This window comes from Raphanus sativus, chromosome 5 (assembly GCF_000801105.2).
Source record: "Raphanus sativus cultivar WK10039 chromosome 5, ASM80110v3, whole genome shotgun sequence".
NCBI lineage: Eukaryota > Viridiplantae > Streptophyta > Magnoliopsida > Brassicales > Brassicaceae > Raphanus > Raphanus sativus.
This window is the reverse complement of record NC_079515.1, coordinates 6,207,359-6,231,836: the sequence shown is the minus strand read 5'-3', so window position 1 is coordinate 6,231,836 and position 24,478 is coordinate 6,207,359. Positions and strand designations below refer to the sequence as shown.

Below are 24,478 nucleotides of genomic sequence, written 5' to 3'. Positions count from 1 at the left end.
TTATTTAATATTTTTTAATCATTAATCTAGTTGGCATTTTGGTTGGTTATTAAGGAGGTGGTGAATTTAAAGATTCACCATAGAGGGTGAACCCAAGTCTTGTCCTTTCCCATACTCATATTACGTTTGCTTACTATTCGTCAAACCATTGGACCCCAAATTTTAAAGTTTCATTTTTTTTTCTCCCTTACTTTTGCATAATATCTTCTGTAAGTGTGGCCATTGTAGACAAAATTCGTCAGAGAGCTATCAGCTACTCCTCAAGACAACTCTCATCTGCGGGCAAGCTTACTCTCCTCAAAAGTGTCCTTTCGGCAATGCCTAACCACACAATGAGCTGCTTCAAGCTACCCGTCAGCCTCTGCAAACGAATCCAGTCAACCCTCACCCGCTTCTGGTGGGACGATAAACCTGATGAGAGGAAAATGTCATGGGTCTCATGGAAAACTATGATCAAAGCAAAAAAAGACGGAGGACTTGGACTTCGAGATATACAATGCTTTAATGACGCAATGCTGGCAAAGCTCAGCTGGAAAATCCTTGTCTCCCCCGACTGTCTCCTTGCGCGAGTACTTAGAGGGAAGTACTTCCCTGATACAAACTTCCTTCAAGTAACTGTCGCTTCAAGCTCCTCCCATGGTTGGCGTGGAATCCTCATTGGAAGAGAACTCATCAAAAACCACATTGGCTGGGCAATTGGAAATGGAGAGGAAGTTAATGTGTGGAACGAGCCTTGGCTATCCACTTCAGAGTGGGAATCCCCTATTGGCCCGCCTACCAGTGAAGCACAATTCATAAAAGTGGCCTCGCTCTTCCTCCCAAACGAAAGAGACTGGGACTCAGGCAAAGTCCAACGCCTTCTCCCCCACCTGCATGACAAAATCTTAAGCATCAAAACAAGTAAACAGGGAGGCAAGGACAAGCGCATCTGGCTAAAGAAGAACACGGGAATCTACTCTACTAAGACGGGATACTATACAGCACTAGAAACTAAAAGGCAACAGGAAGGCTTCCCAACAATACCCAATCAAACGTGGCTGAGCGACGTATGGAAACTCTCCATCCCCCCAAAAATCAAGATGTTTCTATGGAAGCTTAAGCATGAGGCAATCCCCGTGAATGCAAGGCTTCACGCCAGACAAATCATACCATCTCCAAAATGCACTTTCTGTGATGAGGATGAAACTATACTGCATTTATTCTTTTGGTGCCCTTTTGCGAGACAAATTTGGCAGGAATCTCCCTTCACATCGAACCCGGTGATCGATCCCATCGGGAGCATTGGAGCTGGAATACAAGCAGTAATGAAGGCTATCCCGCTTCCACCAACAGGAGTCTCCTCTACCCATCTGGGAGCCTGGGTAATCTGGCTGATATGGATCTCGCGCAACCAAAAAATATTCCAGGATCGCATCTTCACAGCACCAGAAACAACCCTCAAGATCTTAACCAGAGCAAAGGAATGGCAAGAGGCCCAGAGAATCGAGACCCTCCTCAAACAACCTCGACCTCCTCCTCTGTTTATCCCCCCAAGCGATGCGATAATAACCAGATCTGATGCGGCTTGGAAGCCTGGAGTTTCTACCGCCGGTATAGCGTGGAGCTTCTACCACACAAATGGAGAGATTATTTCATCTCACACTAAAACCATCCCCTTCGTGATTTCGTCCCTTGTGGCAGAGGGACTAGCTTTGCGGGAAGCCATGGAACATGCATGGTCCATTGGATTGACGACCTTGATCTTTGAAACCGATTCTAAGCAGCTGGTGTCAGCAGTTGAAGGTGAATCGAACTTCTCCGATCTCCACGGAATCGTCTCCGACATTATCTCTCTATCAAATTCCTTTTTCTCTGTTTCTTTCAAGTATCGTAACCGTAGAAATCTTGGTCTTGAGGATAGCCTCGCCAAGCAATCTCTCGGTCTAGCTGTTCCTTTGGTTTAGTTGTACCAACTACATTTATTTCCCTTTAATGCAATTCCCCCCTTGACAAAAAAAAAATCTTCTGTAAGTGTGTGAATTATCAGCGGGAAGTATGCTTAAAAACACTCGCCAGTGATTTTCGTCAAACCATTGGACCCTAATTTTAGAAGTTTATTTTTTCCTTCTTTGCATAATAGCAGTATATGTTAATAATCAGCGGGATGCATGTTTGAAAACACTCACCGATGATTATATCTTACTTTTTATCCTTTTAAGACAATTAGTGCGTCGTCTATAATTACATCAAGATAAAAATATAAACATACTTTTGGATGGTTCTATTTTGAATTCGGTTCCAACTTACCTTTGGGTAATCTTGGTTTTGGAACATTTGAAACAAAAATAAGGTCGGTTCAATGTACGAGATTCGTTGATGACCCAGTCTGGAACTGAATCAATCTGTCATGTCAGCGATATTATCATATGATTTTTCCTGGTTTGTGTTCTTAAAAGGGCATGTGGAAAAAATATGATATGGAAAAAGAATCTCTAGTTGCTGCGTGATCGTAACAACAAGGGGTCTTTTCACGTAACAATGCCACGATTAACGGAGAATCAAATATTGACAAATCACACGTGCAGTGGCGGACTTACACTGTAGTTAGGGGGTGCAATTGACACCCCTAAAATATTGAAAATTTAAAAATTTGTATGTAAAAGATAGATAATAAACATATTTGACTATGTATGACCCCTCTAAATCTTAAAGTTATGGTGTAAATGACCCCTCTTTTTATGTCTAAATAACTATTTTCTGTATTTTAAATATATATTTTTGGAAATTTTATTTTGACCCCAGTAAAACAAAATCCTGGATCCGCCACTGCACACGTGTTGACCGGCAAGTGATGAGAGTGCCAAATGTATGGTTATATTTGATGATTGAATCTTACCATTAATCCTCAAAATCTCACGGATGGATGTTCTCTAGAAAGAAAATAAGTTCTGTAAGATCGTCGACAGTCTATCTAACACTGTCACATTCCCATATTATCCATTTTCGCACGACTTCGCAAAATGTATAAAATACTAATAACATGTGACTGAAAGTGTCCGAAGATATATATATATATTTATATTAAGATATTTGAATGTAAAAGAACAAATACAAAATATTTGTTGTTGTTATAATCTACCATAAATAAATATAAAAATAAAACTAAAATAAGAAAATATTTTTCGTTGAATTTCAAAGTACAACTAAAATAAGAAAATATATTTTATGTGATTAAAATTTTAAATTTTGATTTTTCTTTAACGAAAATAGTTATTTAGTTAATTTTTTAAAAAAATATTTTCTTTCTAAAAATAAATATAATATTTTTATAAATTTTTAATAGGATCTCGAAAAATTCATGACTGGTTCTAGTTTTAGTACTTAAAAATATAATTTTATATCTTTAGTATTGTTATTAGGGTTTTCTGTTTAGACTTATGAGTTTCTTCCTTCTATATTTGTATTGCAGATGCTTATATTCATACGTTTAATAGACTAATAAATACCATGTGAACATTTATATAATATAGTTTCAGTTATTAACCTATAAAACATGTAATTCTGTCATTTTCCAACTATACTGATTTACAATATATTGTCAATAATGGAACAAAGGAAAGAATATCATCAACAAGTCAAAACATACTGTCTGGTTGTTTTGAAGTTTCATCTGGTAGGTATATTAACACATCACTAACTAGCTAATGAACTTCTTTAACCTTTGAAATTTATATACTATATTAGATCCTATATACTATATTAGATCCTATCTACTAACACCGAGACAGACATTTAAATTTCTTTTTTCCCTTGCAAAAAAAAAGAGACATTGATAAATTTCGTTTATCAAAAAACGACATTTAAATTCCTTAAAAGGAACAAGAGTCCATGTACATAGAACAAGCGCGTCCGAGCTTTAAGATGAGAATTAGGGAAGGAGACAAAGTTTAAAGTATGTATGCTTCAAGATAATGTTTTTATTCTGTATATACAAATATTTCACTCTTATTAAATTGTAAGAATTTTTTTTTTTTTTTTTTAATTGTAAGAATTCTGACAGAGATTAAAAAAGATTTGTTATAAGATACGACGTGAGATTGGAATTCTAGTAGATATGTTTCTTATCATGCATGCACTGCGTTCCGAGATTCCAGATCGACTGCTGCAATGTTTCTCATAAAACTAATATCTAATCCTCTGAAAGCCAGATCTAATGCTTTTCAAGATATTTATATTTAAACTTCTCAAAATTCTAATATATACTGCAATCCGGAAAATTACTATAACTTTTTATTTCAACTTTCGTTTATTAAATAAATAAAAACTGTTGACAAAAATCATGAACCAACTCGTATGCGAAGATATGTTTATATCTGACAACTGTGATTAACGTTTTTAACTCTCGTGTCATAAGGTATTTTATTTACAAAATGAAGACGCAAAAATATTTTTTTTTGGGTTTATCCTTATGATGAACCTGGGTTCGTTACTACAATTATAACAATTAAAAACTTTTAAAATCATATTTTATTTATGAAAAAAAAATTGATCTTTCAAAACTTTAAACTCTAAATCTTAAACTCAAAATATTAAAACCTAAATTCCAAATCCCAAAATCATATATTTTAGGATTTAATATTTAATGTTTAGAGTTTAAATTCTAAGATATAGATTTTAGGATTTTGCTAACGATGTTTAAGATTTATGGTTTAAGATTTTGCTAATAGAATTAACAACATATTTTTTTAGTTTTTCAGCAATTAATACTTTTTTATTATTTATTACTTTTCACAAACAAAATATAATTTGACAACTTTTTATTCTCTGTTATTTTAGTAGTCAATTCATCATAGGGGTAAACACACAAAAAAACTATATCTAACGAAATTTTGCCAACAAAAATCTAGTGAGATAGGTTAATGAAACAATGATTTTAATGAGAAAATCTAAAGAGAAATTGCCAAAAATACCATTTTCATACTACCACTTTTCATGTTTACACTAATCACTTTTACCACTACTTTTAATGAAGTGTCTAGATTTAAAGGTTTAGGATTTAGGGTTTAGATTTGATGTTTTAGGGTTTAAGGTATATAGTTTAGAGTTTAGAGTTTAAGATTTAGGGTTTAGAGGTAAGGATTTAGGGTTTATAGTTTAGACTTTAGGGTTTAGGGTTTAGGATATTGAATTTAGGGTATATAGTTTAGGGTTTAGGGTTTAGAGTTGAAGATTTTGGGTTTAGGGTTTAGAATTGGAGGTTTAGGAATTAGAATTTGGGATTAGAATTTTGAAAAACATATAAAAACAAAGATATAAGAGTCTTTACCATTTTAATAAATAAGGTATTATTGAAAATGTGTCTTTAGTGGTGGTAAAGATGAATAATGATATCTTGAAAATGGTATTTTTGAAAATTCCCCAAATCTAAACTAGTACTAGTAAATAACAATAAACACTACATTCGAATATTGAAAGATCTACGTGCATTAGCAACATCCAAATTAAAAAAAGAAGCCTGGACTTATGGGGTTTCTGAAAATTCTGAATGAGAACCATGGTTTGAAAATGCAGAAACCGACAAGCACAGAGTGAAAAGAAAGCGCGTGAATATGGTAAAAAAGAACCAAAAAGTTTTTAAAAAATCCTTTCCATAATTCCTATTTATTTTTCTTCTTCCTCTGCTACATAAGCTCACTCTCCCACCATGTTATTGTGACGATACTCTTCCCACTTACCCTACATCATATCTTCATCGTCCTTGATCTCATTTACCACAGGAACTTCAAGATTTCTTTTAATTTAAATTCAAAAGTTTAAGACTCAAACTCCTGAGATCTGTTTGTTTCCGTTAAAGACAACTTGTTTTCATCGTTGTCTGATCATATCGGAATCTGGTAATTATATCAAAATGGGTAAAACCGCGGCGAACAGAGACTGGACCCAGATCTACGCCATATACGGCATTCAGCAGTGGCAGACGCTCGTCTTCCTCCTCTTCCACGCCTTCTTCTTCTCCCTCCTCTCCCTCCTCTTCCTCATCTACTTCGACCAGATTTGCTTCTTCCTCGACTCCTCCTTCTTCCCCTCCGGCGCCTCCAGGTTCACCGCCGGTTTCACCGGAGCCGTCACCGCTCTCTCCGCCGTCTGCCTCCTCTTCGCCGCCGCTAACTTCGTCTACTCCGACGTCCCGCTCCAGTACGAGATGGCTCAGCGCATGGTCGGCTCCGTCGGCGACTGGTCCTGCGTCAAAACGGCGTTAGATCTCGGCTGCGGACGCGGCATCTTGCTCAACGCCGTCGCGACGCAGCTTAAGAAAACCGGTAGCTCGGGTCGGGTCGTCGGGTTAGACCGCTCCAAACGCACCACTCTCTCCACTCTCCGCACCGCTAAACTCGAAGGTAAGTTAATTCTCTTTTTAACCTAAAGTTAATTAATGATTTTTACACTTTTACCGATTCGTATGTGTAATTTTTATAGGTGTGCAAGAGTATGTGACGTGCAGGGAAGGAGATGTCAGAACGCTGCCGTTTGGGGATAACTACTTCGACGTGGTGGTCTCGTCGGTGTTCGTGCACACGGTGGGGAAGGAGCACGGTCAGAAGTCGGTGGAGGCGGCGGCGGAGAGGATGAGGGTGCTAGGGGAGATAGTGAGAGTCGTGAAGCCAGGAGGTCTGTGCGTGGTTTGGGATCTCTTGCACGTGCCTGAGTACGTGCGGCGTCTCCAGGAGCTGAAGATGGAGGATATCCGAGTCTCTGAGCGAGTCACGGCGTTTATGGCCGGTAGCCACATCGTGACGTTCAGGAAACCGAGCGAACTCGTCGCTGGTCCACGTGAAGTTCGCCTCGATTGGAGATGATGACGTGGCTTTTTAAAAACGGCTTTGTGTCGATTCGTTTATATAGAAGACGGGACGTAGTTCAAGACCGGAAGGTCGAAACAGATAACTGTGATATATATTAATTGCGACTCTAATATAGAAAATCAAAAATGTGCTGAGTTAGCGTCTGGGGAGGCGAAGCGGAACCAGATGCTTCTTGTAGAGGCAGAAACGCTAAACGCGGTGTTTGCGTTTTGATCTTGTATTTATATACAATAATCCTAGTAATATATTTTGATGCTCTAATTTCTGCGTTAGCGTTTCAGACGCTGGTCAGTCAGTGGTCCGTTCAACGCCGTGGAGGGAAGTACCTAACTAATTAATGTACAATGAAAAAAGAAGAAAAGAAAAATCGACCATGTTGAATGTTGAGTGATTATCAAGAATGTCGTCTTGTTAATATATAGTTGGGGCATTAAATGTCTTGTCCTTTTATTTCACGTCGATGTGATCTCTATATCGGTCCCCTCCATATTATTTCAAATTTAAATCTAATAAATCCAGTTGGGCCACGATTGGGCCAAGCCTCTACTTTCCTTAAGTTCACGGCAAAGCGTACAACCATAAAAACGTCGAGCTGTTCAATTACCATGCAAAGGATCAGTGCCGTCTGTACTCTGAATAGTAGAACAACACGCCGTTTCTTGAATTTCAGTCAAGACCACGTGTATCCACACACATATCTCCACGTAAGCGTCTAGAAGATGAGGCGCGCCAAGTAAAAAAGCTCATCGTTTCTTCTTCCCCTATCCTTCCTTCTCTCTGTCATCCATCAATGGCTTCTCCGTTGTCTTCTACCGTCGTCTCACACCGGATTTTAGCTTTCCACCCTCCGCCTCTTAACCGCAGCTTTCTCTTCGTAAAACCCAAACTACCCTTCAGCCGCATGCGCCTGCATTCTCAAACCAGGAACTATGTCGATAAGGTCGGGTTCATAGCTCTAGAAAGATGTCACATTTAGGGTTTCTTTTTACTCTTCTCCATCTATGCCCTAGCATTATTGATGGGTTTGTGAGAAAGTTCCAAACTTTGGTTTCTGAATACTCTTTTTCAGCAGTGCAGGAACTTATACCTTCTTCGATTGATTCGAATTTGAACCCCTTTGAAGCCGGTTCAAAGAACCTCGAGAAACTGGTTGCGACGGTCCTGATACTCGGTCAAGTCTGGTCTCCGTTGCCCTTGTTTGGTCTAGACTCTGCTTACATCTCACCTGCAGAGGCCGTTCTTTATTCTCCGGACACGAAAGTTCCAAGAAGTGGGGAACTTGCACTGAGAAGAGCTATTCCTGCTAATCCCAACATGAAGACTATACAGGCTTGTCACTATTACTAGTAGACTCTTCACATTCTGTTATTTGTGGTGATTTGATTGATTTTGTTGTGCTGTGGTTTTCTTAGGCTTCGTTGGAAGATATATCTTATCTTCTGAGAATCCCTCAAAGAAAGCCATATGGTACCATGGAGAGCAATGTGAAGAAAGCTCTAAAGGTAAACTTTGTTACTCTTGTTGTTGTCTATTTTAGCTTTCTGTTTGGCACTGATTGGTTGCAAGTTTGAACTCCTTCACAAATATGTTTCAGGTGGCTATAGACGATAAGGATTCAATATTGGCTAGTATACCAGCAGAGTTGAGAGACAAGGGCTCAGAGCTGTATGCATCTCTGGTTGACGGCAAGGTAAACCGTTCTCAAGTTGATGGACTCTAATCTCTGTAGTTTCATTATTTTTTTTGGTGGAAAGATGATCTGATGGTGTTATAGACAAAACTAACTCATTGCAAATAAACTGTTCTTATGTTCTATAGCTTCATTTGGTTTTACTGTAAATAAGTATAAACCGTGTGTTGTTTTGTTTTTTGATAGGGTGGACTTCAAGCACTTATAGAATCAATTAGGTATCAAGATCCTGATAAAGTGTCCATTCGCCTGGCATCATCACTAGACACTGTTGCGGAGATGGAGTTATTGCAAGTATATACAATTTTCTGGCATATCTTCTGAGTAAGGTTGAAACGGCATTTAGCACAAGATTTAAGTTCCTGATGCTGAAAAGTGTTGTTGCAGGCATCTGGATTGTCATTTTTGCTTCCCCAGCAATACATGAACTACCCTAGGTGTGTCTCATTTTCTGTCTCCCTGAGTGAAAAATCCCTCTTATGAGCTGCAAATTAAACAGTTCTTTTATGTGGAAACTGTAGGTTAGCAGGAAGAGGGACTGTGGAAATCACCATTGAGAAACCTGATGGTTCCACATTTCAAGCTGAAGCTGGGGGAGATCAGAGAAAGAGTGCTACAATCCAGGTTGTTATAGATGGCTATTCAGCTCCATTAACAGCAGGGAATTTCGCTAAACTGGTAAGGTAGTTTCCTCTAACTTCAATCTTTAGTTAGCTACACACATCTTAAAACCTAAGAGACTGTACTCTTTTAGATCTTGAGAAACAAGCTGTTATTCAGGTAACAAGTGGTGCATATGATGGAACCAAACTCAACACGGTGAACCAAGCTGTTATTACAGAGGATGGGAGTGGTAAGGTGGAGAGTGTTAGTGTTCCATTGGAAGTTATGCCTTCTGGACAGTTCGAACCTCTCTACAGAACTCCATTGAGTGTCCAGGTATTTACAAAAATACCACATATCTATTCCCAAATTAAAACCCAAAAAGCTGACTTTTTTCTTTTTGCATTTTGACATTTGGAAGGATGGGGAGCTGCCAGTTCTTCCTTTATCAGTTTATGGAGCTGTTGCAATGGCTCACAGTGAAAACTCAGAGGATTACTCATCTCCTTACCAATTCTTCTTCTACCTATACGATAAAAGAAACGTAGGGATCTCACTCTTTAATCCCATCTGAGACTAAAGACAGTTAGCTTCTTTTTTTTTTAAAATCGTTTACTTTCTTGTGCAGTCTGGCTTAGGAGGTTTATCATTCGACGAAGGGCAGTTCTCGGTGTTCGGGTATGTGTTTTAAACCGTTTCTTATTCGATTTTGAAGTTGCTTATGTTTGGTACAAACTCTGCAGGTACACAACAGCAGGAAGAGACATTCTTGGGCAGATCAAGACAGGAGATATCATCAAATCCGCTAAACTAATCGAAGGCCAAGATCGTCTTATTTTGCCTGCTCAGAACAACAACAGTCCATCCACTTGATTCTTCTTCCTTTTAAGACTACAAACATGTTCTAAATACTTTCTTGTCCCATATCAGAGTTACAAGTTCCTTCTTTTACCGGATTGACATTACTGTAATAAAAAAAGTTCTCATTTTTATTTACAAATTACAATCAAACCCAAAAGAAAAAAAGATTCAATTTTTATGATCAAAGGAAAGACATTTTACAGAGACGGCTAGGTGTTGGCCGGAAATTCAACCACCGGAGATTCATCCGCCGGATAGGAGGCGTCAACGCTCTCCTAACCACCTCTCTGTTTCCGTCGCTCGCCTTCCGCATAAGCTTCTCATCGGTTGGCACCACAAACCCGTGGCGCACGCACTTGGCAGAGCCAGGCCGTCCTGAACACGTGCAAGGTTGTCGAACTCTCAGACTCGACACGTGACTCTTACGTCTGACCCGTGTCGTCTCTGATCTCTCGCGCATCTCTGCACCTTCTCCTGATGGAATCCTTCTCACAACCTGCATCACTTACTATTTACTAATGATATGATTATGATCTCTCTTACTTGCAGAAAACTGTGTGTTAATTTGTTATATGAAATTGTGTGTGTGAATGAGAGTTTTCTTCTGTGTTTTATATACTTTACGTGGAGTTGGGAGAAAACTATACACCATTGACTTTGTTACATTTTTTTGTGTGATGGATGGAGAGGTTGGTCTACTTTTCAAATTCTGCATGCTCCTCAATTTGTTCAAGTTTGACCAAATCAATTTCACCCAACAGGTCAACGGAAGAATACTTTTGAGAAAATTCAATACTTCATAGAAACATGCTTTTTGCCTAATTCTACTTATTTAATTATTTATTATTACTCCAAGTCCTAACTTGCATACTCTCTCACAAACGCCAAAAAGCTTTGCAATTTGATTTTTTGGGTTCATTCCACTCTCGACCACACTTAGAAGTTTTGTGAGGTCCATAAAGTTTCCAAACTCCCGCAAGAGGGTCCATGTGGTTTTGATAATTGATATTGTAACTTCTATCATTACTTGATGCAAAATGGGCCTTTGTACATCTTTGATCTTTGGATCTCTCTATAGTTTTTGTTTTCTTCCAAATGGTACAATTTTGTGGGTCATTCTAATTTAAGGTATTTGCATCCGTCTGTTCAGGGCAGTGGTAGGGGCAGAATGCAATTGTATAGATATCATTTGCAATTTTAGATGAATGCTAATTTTAATACAAATAAAACAAAAATAAAAGAAAACGCCTCTATATATTCGAATGTAATAGTTTTTTATTCAACATCTTGTTAAATATGTTAAACTAGTCGGACTAGTCGGACGGATGATTGAGTGGATTGGTCCATCCATATCTTAGATATTGTTTAGGATATTTTCCAATTTTTAAAATACATTTATTTTTAATGCGCATGGTTGAACTGTTTAGATCGGATTCTGATACCATATTAAGCTAAATAGACTTTCAATATGAAATTGATTGGTGATAAGTAGGTTGGTGATACAGCCTGGAAATCAGACTATATGAATTGATGAACTGAGGTTCAACCTGAAAACAAGAAGATAGATTTTTATGAGTTTTTATTAGTTTTTATGAAGCAAAACTGAAACAAATGGAAGATGAATAAGATGCTAATGATATGAAGAATAAATCAGAGTAAATAATCAAAGATAAAGGATAGATATGGTGGAATCAAGCTGCTGGATGTGTATCACTCTCAGCTTGATCAAATGATGGACTGAAGTGGATTTGCGGATGAAGGTTTGATTGAATCTCTCAACCAGATGGATGATGGACGAAATGGATTGAACAGACACCACAAAGCTCTGTGAAAGGAGACTTTGATAAGCCTGGTTGCTCAAGAGATGCTTCTCACAAACTCAAAAGACTTCAAACAATAGTTTTAAGAAAACTAGAAAACTTCATTTTCATTCATAAAATTCAAGGGTGATTTCTACAATGGACGTCTATGAGCTTATATAATGCTCAGATACAATGGTGATAAAGGTCTAAGAAGAAAAGAAAGGAAACAAATCAAAGACAAAGCAATAAATTGAAAAACTAGCCGTTGGAGCCTTTTGTGGGATTTTGGCTCCAAGTAAGAGATGTGTCTTTGCTTGAACCTGGACGGTTTGAGGGGATAAGAGAGCATTCTTGGGACCTTCTTGGATGCTGGTAAAGTGCTGATTTCGTGCCTGGTCTGAAGAGAAAAGAGCTGTTGGACATTAATGTCGGTTTTCTCCAAATAAGGCAAAATGGTGTAAATGAGGATCCTCCTGATCCAATGGGGGCTGGTGCATGGAATGAGCTCATAGAACTCCTTTGGCTTGTGCATAATATCTTCTGGATGCCTTGGTTTAGTCTGGTTGTCTTCTGGTCGGAATTGATTGGCTTGGAAATGATCAAACCGAAAGTTTGTCCAATCTTTCCATAAATAGCTCCGGTTTGATTTAAGTGAGTCTTCATTGAACCAATTGATCTCCTGGGTTCTGGTGTAGCTAAGGACTCCTGGAATACTTTCTGATTGGTTGGAATGATCTCCTGGACGCCAATGTCTGGTTTGAAGCTGATTGAACCGGTTAGCTTCCAATTGAGGCAAGTGTAGAACTGGTTTGACCGGTTCTGGCAAAGTGGGCATAACTCCTAATTTCCGTGGCCATTTCTCCTGATATTGGGCTTTCTGGAAAGATGAGAGATCCCTCTTGAATCCTATGATTGGCTTTGGTTCAGGCCGCTTCTTCATTGGGCTTGAATCTCCTTCAAAAGTCGGGTACTCGCAGATGGATGGGCTGGAGAACCTCCAGTTTGTAAAATCCATAACTCCTTGGTCCGATAAGATTTTCTGGAAATTCCAATTGGACTGGACTCCTTCTTGAGTGTAGAGTCCATTAAAATTTGTTTCACTCCAAAACTCCTTTTGGTTGTCGAGATATACGCCGTGGACTGGACCTATGTCGCTGGTATCTCCAAAGTGGCCGGTTTGGACTGCTTGGTTGACCTCTGGTTCAACCACTGGTTTGATGGCCGCATCATTCCCTCCCCCTTGTGAAGGTTTTGACCTCAAAACTGGATAACCTGATACACCACAATAGAGCAAGTCAGGTTTCATTCTCATTTGGGAGTTTAGAACCTTACCTTGATGATACAATTTTGGTTTGGTGTGGCATGATGCATCTGGTGGCTCTTCTTTGGACAGATAGGAAAGGATCACGCTTCTGCTATGTTTCTGGTCATTGCATCTCTTCTGGAGTGGATGGTCCTTCAGATTATTAGGGGCCATGTTTCTGGTCCTTCTTGGAGTTGATCTTCCTAGCAACACAAGATAATCTGGTGGGATATCTTTGAAGCTTTCTTCTTTGCAACCTGAAAATTTCTCAACTTTCTGGACAAAAAGCAAGTGCATTATATATGTGTTTGGACACTGATAAAAATAATTTGAAATTTCCAGACTTACTTTGATAGCTTCCACAAGTTGAAAAACGATTTTCTTCTTTGGGCAACATGTGTTGGCTTGCTGCCTTCTTTGCACCTTTTGTGTTTGGCTGATGTGAACTTCTACTTCTCTTATTCCTGGATCAAAATTTCTTGGCAAAAGCAAGTGCATCACATCTGGAAAATCAAGTGATAAAGACATTTTAAAATTGAGAATACTTTCCTTACCCATGCTGACTTTGAATGGCATTTGTTCAACATCTCTTTGAACTAGTTTCTGGACAGCATCTATTGACATCATGGTTAAGGCTTCTTCTTGCAAGATTTTACCACGATTTGGAGTGCCTTTTTCTTTGCTTATACCTGGGTCAAAACATCTTGGCAAAGACAAGTGTATTATACCAAAGTATTGGAATTTATAAACTGTTGAAAACCAAGAACAAAGAACCTTACTTTCATCTGTGGCAGCAAGAAATTGTATTTCTTTGTTTGGCTTGCTCTCACCTTGGTCTCCTGTACCTATTTCACTTTCCCTTGGACAAGACAAGTGCATTAATCTTATCATGGAAATAATAATAGCATTCTGATCCATAGTGAATTTTACCTCAGGTTTTGGCACTTGAACAATTCTTTGTTCAGATTTTGGTTTCCACTTGTGGTGTGGATTTTGATTGAGCTCATGGCCTGGCTCGGCCCTTGGCACTTCAGTAAGCACAGAGCTCTCATCTGGTATCCCTGTACCAAGAATATAAAAATTTAAACCAGTATCTAAAGGTGTTGTTAAACACTTACCTTGGTTTGATACTTTGATTACTGGTTTTGCTTCTTTAAGCAACAAATCATTTCTTCCAGCCTCACTTATGGCTTCCTCCTCTTTAGCAATGCCATGCTGGTAGACTAGATCTTCTCTTTTAAGTTCTTGCTCCTTAATTCCTGATACAATACCTTTTGACAAAGACAAGTGCATTATACAAGAATTTGGAAACAACAAATCAGATTGAACAAAACTATCACTCATTTTAAACAATTCAGTTTTAGTTTCTAGTGATGTTTCTTTCAATGCTTGTTTAGTGGGGCAAGTCACAGCAAAGTGTCCTCTTTTATGACATTTATAACATGTCTGATCTTTTAAATTTTTAAAGTTAGAAGACTTACCTTGGGTTGATGCCTCTTCTTTCTTTTGGTTTGGAATCTCCATTTTTCTTGGAAATAAATCATGGACAACTCTTGATTCCAACAAGGGTGTGGGGGTCATGTCTTTCTGGACCTCAAGACCTGTCTTAATATCCTTGGACAAAGACAAGTGACTCATACCAGTGGGAGATGATATATAAACCAATTTATCAAGTATAGGACTTACCATAGCCTTTACTTGAAGTACTGGTTTGTTTAGCTCTTCTTTGGGTCTGTTCAAGCTGTCTTGGCTGACGTTTTTACTTACCTCCATTACCTTTAGGATGTCACTTTTCTGGCCTAAGCAATGGACAATGGCGTGCCCCTGGTTTGGCTGAAAGTTGGTTTGTTGAGGTAAGCTTCTTTGATCCTCTTTGTGGACAGCTTCTCTTGCTTCTTGGGAACCATGAGTTGGATACCTCCTTGGGTACTGCTCCTTGATCTGAGATCTTGTATAACCTGGTGCAAACTCATACCTCATGGCTTTCTTAAGTGTTCCCCACGTTTTGATAGTTGGCTCCTTGTAAAACCATCTATCATCTACTTCTTGAACCCACCATTTAAAGGCATCTCCTTTTAGATGTTCAATGGCATAAGCTAGCCTTTCTTCCTTCAAGATGTTGTTGTAGTGAAACCATTCATCAAGGTTCCTCTCCCATCTAAGATAACCTCTTTTTCCTGAAAATTTAAAGAGTTCAACATTATTAGCAAAAGAGTTATAATCAAAATGAGAATTAACAACATTAAGTTTGGGGGTTTTAGAATTTGGATTTTTATTGATCCTTGAAGGATCTGGTGGCTTTGGCTCGACATAGACAGCCTCTGGTGCATCTCCAAATCTTCTTTCTCCTGGCTGTGGAAGTTGGCCTTGTGCCTTTCTTCTTTTCCTCAACTGAGCAAGATGTTCAACCTCTTGCAAAGCTGTCAAATGTTGGCTCTTCTTGGCCATCTGACTTGGTCCGTGTGTTCCTCCTACCATGGCTTCCTGAAAACACTCTCAAAGATCAAGTGAAGGATAGGGAAGTTCTGGTTTAGCAAAATAACAATGCAGCAATGCAAACTAATTTAAACAAAACCGATAAATATGCAAATATGAACCGAAATGAAATCAACTATGCAAAAATTATTTTTCTTTTGGTTTTCTGGATGCAATCTCGAAATAAAACAAATATGGAATGCTAATAACACAATGAAAGAAAAAAAAAATGGAAATAGAAACTAACAATGATTTTTTTGAATTTTCTTTGATATGCAACAATTAAAATGCAGATTTTTTTTTTGACTTTTTCAAATGGAAACAAATAAATGCAAACACCTTTTTCTTTTTTTTTTTTATAAACGCAAATATCAAAATGATGAAACAAATATGATATGAAACAATAACTAGGATGATTTTTTTTTTGAATTTTCAGATTTATATGCAATGCAAGAAGATATGGAAACAACTTAAAATGCAGATTTTTATTTTTTTTTTGAAATGAATGCACAAAATCTAAAAATGGCAAGGGGAGCTGGGCAATGAATGCAAACAAGCTAATGAAAAAAAATTGAATCCTAGATGATCTACACGAAAATAAACTTGTCTTCCTCTTTTTATAAAATTTTTTTTTGAATGCAACAAGAACACAAAAATGCAGAAACTGTTTTTATGGCTTTTGATTTATAAATGAAAAACAAATGCAAGCAAATATGAAATGCAAGGATAGATATCACCTTAGTGAGGAGCTTGAGCTCTGATACCAAATGATACAGCCTGGAAATCAGACTATATGAATTGATGAACTGAGGTTCAACCTGAAAACAAGAAGATAGATTTTTATGAGTTTTTATTAGTTTTTATGAAGCAAAACTGAAACAAATGGAAGATGAATAAGATGCTAATGATATGAAGAATAAATCAGAGTAAATAATCAAAGATAAAGGATAGATATGGTGGAATCAAGCTGCTGGATGTGTATCACTCTCAGCTTGATCAAATGATGGACTGAAGTGGATTTGCGGATGAAGGTTTGATTGAATCTCTCAACCAGATGGATGATGGACGAAATGGATTGAACAGACACCACAAAGCTCTGTGAAAGGAGACTTTGATAAGCCTGGTTGCTCAAGAGATGCTTCTCACAAACTCAAAAGACTTCAAACAATAGTTTTAAGAAAACTAGAAAACTTCATTTTCATTCATAAAATTCAAGGGTGATTTCTACAATGGACGTCTATGAGCTTATATAATGCTCAGATACAATGGTGATAAAGGTCTAAGAAGAAAAGAAAGGAAACAAATCAAAGACAAAGCAATAAATTGAAAAACTAGCAGTTGGAGCCTTTTGTGGGATTTTGGCTCCAAGTAAGAGATGTGTCTTTGCTTGAACCTGGACGGTTTGAGGGGATAAGAGAGCATTCTTGGGACCTTCTTGGATGCTGGTAAAGTGCTGATTTCGTGCCTGGTCTGAAGAGAAAAGAGCTGTTGGACATTAATGTCGGTTTTCTCCAAATAAGGCAAAATGGTGTAAATGAGGATCCTCCTGATCCAATGGGGGCTGGTGCATGGAATGAGCTCATAGAACTCCTTTGGCTTGTGCATAATATCTCCTGGATGCCTTGGTTTAGTCTGGTTGTCTTCTGGTCGGAATTGATTGGCTTGGAAATGATCAAACCGAAAGTTTGTCCAATCTTTCCATAAATAGCTCCGGTTTGATTTAAGTGAGTCTTCATTGAACCAATTGATCTCCTGGGTTCTGGTGTAGCTAAGGACTCCTGGAATACCTCTTGATTGGTTGGAATGATCTCCTGGACGCCAATGTCTGGTTTTAAGCTGATTGAACCGGTTAGCTTCCAATTGAGGCAAGTGTAGAACTGGTTTGACCGGTTCTGGCAAAGTGGGCATAACTCCTAATTTCCGTGGCCATTTCTCCTGATATTGGGCTTTCTGGAAAGATGAGAGATCCCTCTTGAATCCTATGATTGGCTTTGGTTCAGGCCGCTTCTTCATTGGGCTTGAATCTCCTTCAAAAGTCGGGTACTCGCAGATGGATGGGCTGGAGAACCTCCAGTTTGTAAAATCCATAACTCCTTGGTCCGGTAAGATTTTCTGGAAATTCCAATTGGACTGGACTCCTTCTTGAGTGTAGAGTCCATTAAAATTTGTTTCACTCCAAAACTCCTTTTGGTTGTCGAGATATACGCCGTGGACTGGACCTATGTCGCTGGTATCTCCAAAGTGGCCGGTTTGGACTGCTTGGTTGACCTCTGGTTCAACCACTGGTTTGATGGCCGCATCAGTTGGTTCATCTATTTTTTATATTGCTTAAGATTCTTTGCTATTTTTAATGTGAGATATTTATTTATCCATAATAAAATACAGCTGAAATTGCGAACAGAATAAGTGTTTTGTTATCCTACCATACGATAATAAATGATTCTATTAAATATGATTTTGGAGAGTCTAAAAATCCACTCCTGTCGTATCCAATAAAGAGTTGAAGACAGCGTTAGTTCATATTCCCCGATCTGTCCATATTTCATCCTTCCATTCATCTACACCAACCAAGCCTTATTTATCTTCATTAATATCTTATCCTTACTTTTTTAATCTACAAGTTTAATGTAACTAATCCACGTAAAAACTTCTAATCCACACATATATTTGTTTTTTGGTGTGGCGGTAGTAAAAATATCACAATTGTGTTTATGAAATCAATTACACTAATAAGATAATGCTGCTACTTTAATTAGTACTCTTTTGTCTTCACTTTTTATACTTTTTGCAAATGTTTTCAAACTGTTCTAGTTGTGTTTTCTTTTTGGTGAAATATATATATATATATATTGAATAACTAAGAGGTGATCCGGGTCTTAGACCCGATTAATTTCCTTTTTGATTGTTATGGTTGATTTTCATCTATGTTCAACCAGTCGAGCTTTGTAAAAAATCATGTTCCAAACAGCTAAATTTTCTGTCCCATATATTTAACCAACTCGTGTGGTTCCAATATAGCTTTGATAGTAATTGTTGGGTTTCTTAGATCGGGTACAACAGTTGGTAATAATGAAACATAGCGTAAACCCATCCTCTCAACGGAAATCGAACTAGGAGCATAACAGAACCGACTTCGAGTGGTTCCTAATGCACTGTTGGTTAAGGTGTGCAATTTGTTTTCCCATTGTAAACGCATTATAACAAAATGTATTTATTGGATTTGAGTTAATCTTGTAACGGCTGTTTTTCTTTTCTATAGATAGCTGTCTCCGATCTTCATTGTGCATTTTTCTTGCCTCTTACTTTTCCATCTTTCTCTCTTTTTCAGTTTTTTTTTTGTTTTTTTGAAACTAACTCTTTTTCAGTTTCTTACACAATCGTTTTTCTTTAAGAACCCATATGATGTGTGGAAGCAACGAGATATTGTTCATTGTTTCCCATGGAGATATAAGATAGGTATCTCAACTTTTCAACTGAGCATGAACGAAACTTTAGAAAAACAAAAGAGTATGGAAATGTATGGGAATTGGGAAGTGTAACCTGAAATAAATATTGTACTGTATGTTTTCCAAAATTAAATGCTAATGATGTCAAAATATCTGAAAGGCGGTTTGTACTTATTATCTAGAAGAGAATGTAATTAAAGGCGTTTTTAATTTCTTGGTTTAAAGATAATGATTTATTTTGCTGATGTAGAAGAATATGGTCCATCGGTGGCCCTTTCTTCTAGTAATCTTTTATGCATACAGCGGATACTCTTTTTCCATATCTATTCGTTCTCTTTTTCTTAAATACCCAATTTCTTGCTTTTTTTTAGAGTTCGTGGACGACTTGTTCTACGAAAAGGAAATGTAACAACTGTTATCTTCTAATCAATACGATCTTTGTTTGGTTTTAAAGCATATATCATATAGAAATTTTATAAAAGTGATTTTCTTCGTCTCCGAACTAAACAACTTTTAGTATACAAAGTTATTTTTTAAAATCAGAATATCTGTGGAAATTCCCTTAATCTAATGGTTTGACTAAATATTCATCAATGATTTTACATCCGGAAGTAGGGCGGTTCAATATGACAAAACCGAACCGTACCGAACCGAACCGAACCAAAATAGACATTATGGTTTGAAATTGGTACATACCATACAAACCGAATAGATGTAATTTTTTTCTAAAAACCGTAGGATTTGGATATAATTTGGTATATAACCGATAAAACCGAATAAACCGAATAAAACCGATCAAAAATAGAAACATGTAAATATGTATATATTTTATAACGACGTATGAAAATCATAAGTTAATTTGTTTGCTAATAACTATTACCGTATTTTTACAGTAATAAAGAAGTCATGATTTGTAAAACATTTGAAGTATAATTAAATAACAATTCATCGCAACCGATGCTTCTTATTTTTTAGTCTTTTTTTTGATTTTTTTGCTTTATTTTAGCATTGACTAAATTGAAATAAAGATTATAAATTTGATGGACAACAATTAGTAGAAATTCTTCACAACTTTTTTAATCTGTAAATGAACAGAGGTTTGTGTTCATTCGAAGAAACATGAATTTGATGAACGCTAAATATGGAAGTATAGAAAAACTTTCTTTAGTGCTTCGTGCTTAATCTGTTTTGTTTTTAGTTTTTTACTTTTATTCAAAATTTTGAGCTTTGATTTTAATTCTACATTTGATTATTTTATTAGATGGTATAAGCGTTTTTTATTTTTTGTTCTTTTATTTAAACATATAATATTTTTTTAATAAATGACTGTATTGACAACATGACTCTAAAATTCATATAATATGATCACAAAATAAAGAATTATGTTTTTTGGTATAAAACCGAATAAGCCGAAAACCGACAGTATATAAACCGAACCGAACCGAAGTAAACATGGATTTAGAATGGTAGTTGTATTTTACTAACCGAAATACTGAAAAACCGAAAAAACCAAACCGAAACCGAACCGATATCCGGATTGAACACCCCTATCCGGAAGTCTAGGATTCAAATCCTAGGTGTATCATCGAACATGGATCTCATTGGACGGTTCGGTATAACGCAGTCAAACGTGTATTATCATATGGTATGGTAGTAGAATTGTCGGCTGTAAAATTGCATATGTAATATTTTTCAGCATTGTAATAGTATAATTAATCAGATGTTAAAAAATCATAATATCTAAAAAATAATTTTGATTTTGAATTATGAAACCAAGATCCGGAATTTACCCAATTAAAAACATTTTATGAATGTATGTACATATAAGTTTTTGGATGTTTTTTATTGTGAATTCTTTTTTTATTGTAAATAAAACTCTCAAACTGCCATACTTCTATCTTACAAATATATAATTTAGTATGTATAGTTATTTTTTTGTTAATTGTTAATATTGTCTAATGTGATTGAAGCTAGCTCATTAGAACCAAGATATAAGTTTGGTTAAATGGATGTTGACGACATAAACAAAAGATTTGGACGGTATCTTCTTCAAATGGGCTTGATTTGGTGGTTTTGCCTTGGTAGTTTTTTCTCGTTTCGTACGCGTGCCATGAAACACTTTACGAGGACCACATGAGTCACGAGGTGCATTGCTTGAGAGAAAGACACCATTGCTCTGAAACAATATCGAACCTAGCAGCTGTATGCACCAGCCCACATAATGTGTGTATTAGGTTTGCCAGCTACGTGACGTCCGGATAAAAATCCGACCAATATTCCCCACGAATGTCAGGTTGCAGATATACACCTAAACTTGGATACGATCATTAAAGTAAGCCCTATATACCTTCATTCAGATATTAAGTTCAAAGGAGAGGGCTTGTGATCCTTAGAGACAATAACCCGCTATATAATATTTGTATGCTAATTACATCCTTAAACGTTGAAAGATCTTTAAAAGACATATTGTACATGTGTCCCGGCCGTAACTTGAAATTCCTTTTCCCAAGGATGTAGATTTCCTTACTCCTCAAGGGTCAAAAGGTTTACAAGAACTCAAAACGTAATCTCTAAATAAAGATGTCAATAATCATGTCCAAAGAAGACATTTTTAGAGCAATTTCCAAAGAATACTTACTGCTAATTAGCCATTATAATTGCATTTACAAAAAAAAGCTTTAAATCAAAACCTTTGATCAGTCATGACCTTTCCTGTATGGCATGCGGTTAATGGATTATAGTTGGCGATGTCTAACCAAAATCTAAGTCTAGCTAGGTTGATAAAAGAAAAAGTTGTGAGCAGAAGAAAATGACACCCATAATGTTCAAAAAAAAAACACTCACACCTGAACATATCTGGAAACAATCTTAACTAGGGGGTTGTTTGTTCAAATCATATTATTAATTATGATTCAGTAAACTACTACAGTTGACGTAAGATGAATATATCATTATCATAAGCTAGCTATCTTATAGTTATAGGTTATTTTTATTTACGTTTTAGACGTGATAGAAGCCTTTTAAGAATTAATGACAAGTATCGTAAGGAAAGAAAGTTACTAGAAAGTTTACAAAAAAAAGTTATTAGAAGGTTACTAGCTAACTAACTAGAGGTCACTAAAAATGACTCTAGCCGTTGTGTCAAGGATGTATATTTCGAATGATCGCCGGAATAAAACTAATATTATATACTAGGTCTGTTCGTTTTTCTGATGCGGCGTCAGTGTCTGCGGCCAATAATTAACAAAGAGGCGAGAAATTTTCTAACTGTGTTGTTGTATAGTTGTCGCCGTCGACTGCAATTGCTCATATTTTCCGTGTTTCTATTGCCGCTGCAAATTGCAGCGTCTCCCACTCAGGCATTACGTGTCGCTGGCGTCCAATTATTGCATTTTCTAATTCTCTAATTTTATTGGTTGCTGAGCTGTCATTAAAACTCCTTTGCATTTTCTGATCATCGTTGTTGACGCAATGCGTCCTGGAAACGAATGTGGTTTTGGGTTTAGACTATCATTATTGGAGGGACGAAGGGTAAGTCCCTTAACTAAGGACTTTTTATTTTTTTTTTCGGTAAAAAGTAAAGGCTGACTTTTAAATAAAGGTTTTTCCATTTTTTTTTCTATTCGGTCCAGCGTTTTCCCCCTTAAGGGCTTTGCCAAGGACCCTCTAATAATGATGGTCTAATACCTTCAGCCCGAACCTCTTGATAATTAAAAAAAAAACTAGCTAGCTAGATTATTAACATAACACATAAGCAACTTTTCTGTTTTAAGACAATATACTTAATCACGGGCTGACAATACAGTTTCTTACAAAACTGAGTATTCGTTTGGTGTGAATTTATTGATACACAATATATATATATATATATGTATATATATATATAGAAAATGAGAAGAAAAATCACAATCAACGTGAGATGGCCATTGTATAAACTATATTATATTTATAGCTTTACAAGCAATTATTGAAATTCCTTATCTACACTATGTAGTTGATGCTTATCATTACTTTTTATTAGTTCAGCAAGTTCAGGATGTTTCCAAATAAGATTGGTCTTCACTGTTTTTAATAATATAATGTATATGAATGTTGATATTTTTAATGTACACATTCATGGCCATTGGGTCGTTTCAAAAGAGTTGGATATAATTTATAAAGCAAATCATGGGCTTGACATAATAGATAAGTCTAGACAAACCACCAGGGTAATAATTGGTCTATATTATTAAAATAGAAGTACATTTTGAAAATGCCCATAAGTTTTTGAAGTTATTTATATTTGAATGCCACTGAGTAATAAATTAACTCCCCTTAATCATAGTTGTCTTTTCTGATTTATAAATGCATTTTCCTTAATTATAGTTGTCTTTATTGAACCTCTATTTAAATATGTTTGTCATTTTCCTATTTAAATAATTGATTTAAGAATTTAATGTATTTTCTTAATTTAAATAATAGATCTTCTTAATCAAATCTTTACGATAATAGATTTTGCCAATATACTTCGTTTTAACATATTAAATATTTTTAATATTTATTAGTATAAATAATAAAATAAAAAATCACACATCATAATCAATTTATATAACATATAAATAAAATATAAAATAATTAATCTATATATTATTTGTATAGTGGTTTCATAATATAAGTCTAATTAGTTATAGATATTGGATTTGTTTATATGATACAGTGTGATATGATAGACGATCAAAATCACAAAATACAATTATTCAACGTAATAAATAAAATTGTTATGTTTTAAAATGTTCTATTAATAATTATGTAATACATTTGAATTTACACATATAAATATATATATATATATATATATATATATATATATATATATATATATATATATATATATGTATATTATACCATTAGTACAAATAAAAAATTTAAAATGAAAGCAAATATCTATACGGTCACGGATCAAGTTCTAGAAATAAACAACAACAACGTTAAATTATTTTTCTTGAACAAATTTATTTTGATAAAAATTATAGTTCCAAATATATTTATATATCTCATGTATTTATAAATTTATTTTATTTGGGATGCTAAGATTTAAGAATTGGAAAAAATATGATTCACCTCTATATTATTTTAATTAAAAAAATTAATATTTTATATCATAATATTTTATTAACTTTTTAATTTTAATTTTTATTATAACTGCAAAAGTTAATTTTCAATCTGGATTTATGTGTAAATATTAAAAATTCATCATTTAATATAAACAAAAAACTAAAAACAGAAAATAAATACCCGCTTGATCGGGCGGGTCAAGATCTAGTTAAATTTTAAAATAACAAGTTTAAAAGTATATCATATCTTTCTCTAAAAGGATATCTAAAATACCATCTTCAAAATCTACATGCAAAATGACAACTAAAAATACATCATATATTTATCTAAAATGAAGAAGGAAACTGTTAAGTTCTTCAATT

At 35.9% G+C, this 24,478-nt stretch overlaps 3 protein-coding genes across 3 annotated transcripts; 2 read left to right on the top strand and 1 right to left on the bottom strand.

Moving 5' to 3' along the window:
- Nucleotides 1-5,656: 5,656 nt before the first annotated feature.
- LOC108863086 (uncharacterized) lies at nucleotides 5,657-7,103 on the top strand. The gene is made up of 2 exons (XM_018637393.2): nucleotides 5,657-6,377; nucleotides 6,457-7,103. The coding sequence occupies exons 1-2, from the start codon at nucleotides 5,888-5,890 to the stop codon at nucleotides 6,834-6,836; spliced, it is 870 nt and encodes a 289-aa protein (XP_018492895.1). The 5' UTR covers nucleotides 5,657-5,887; the 3' UTR covers nucleotides 6,837-7,103.
- A 476-nt stretch (nucleotides 7,104-7,579) lies between these two features.
- Nucleotides 7,580-10,135, top strand: LOC108863084 (peptidyl-prolyl cis-trans isomerase CYP37, chloroplastic). The gene is made up of 11 exons (XM_018637391.2): nucleotides 7,580-7,782; nucleotides 7,920-8,171; nucleotides 8,255-8,344; nucleotides 8,437-8,532; nucleotides 8,719-8,826; nucleotides 8,920-8,969; nucleotides 9,054-9,210; nucleotides 9,313-9,471; nucleotides 9,557-9,679; nucleotides 9,764-9,813; nucleotides 9,879-10,135. The coding sequence occupies exons 1-11, from the start codon at nucleotides 7,633-7,635 to the stop codon at nucleotides 10,006-10,008; spliced, it is 1,365 nt and encodes a 454-aa protein (XP_018492893.1). The 5' UTR covers nucleotides 7,580-7,632; the 3' UTR covers nucleotides 10,009-10,135.
- LOC108863087 (uncharacterized) lies at nucleotides 10,098-10,671 on the bottom strand. The gene has a single exon (XM_018637394.2). It carries the CDS (start codon nucleotides 10,496-10,498, stop codon nucleotides 10,178-10,180), a length of 321 nt encoding a protein of 106 aa, XP_018492896.1. The 5' UTR covers nucleotides 10,499-10,671; the 3' UTR covers nucleotides 10,098-10,177.
- Nucleotides 10,672-24,478: the final 13,807 nt, after the last annotated feature.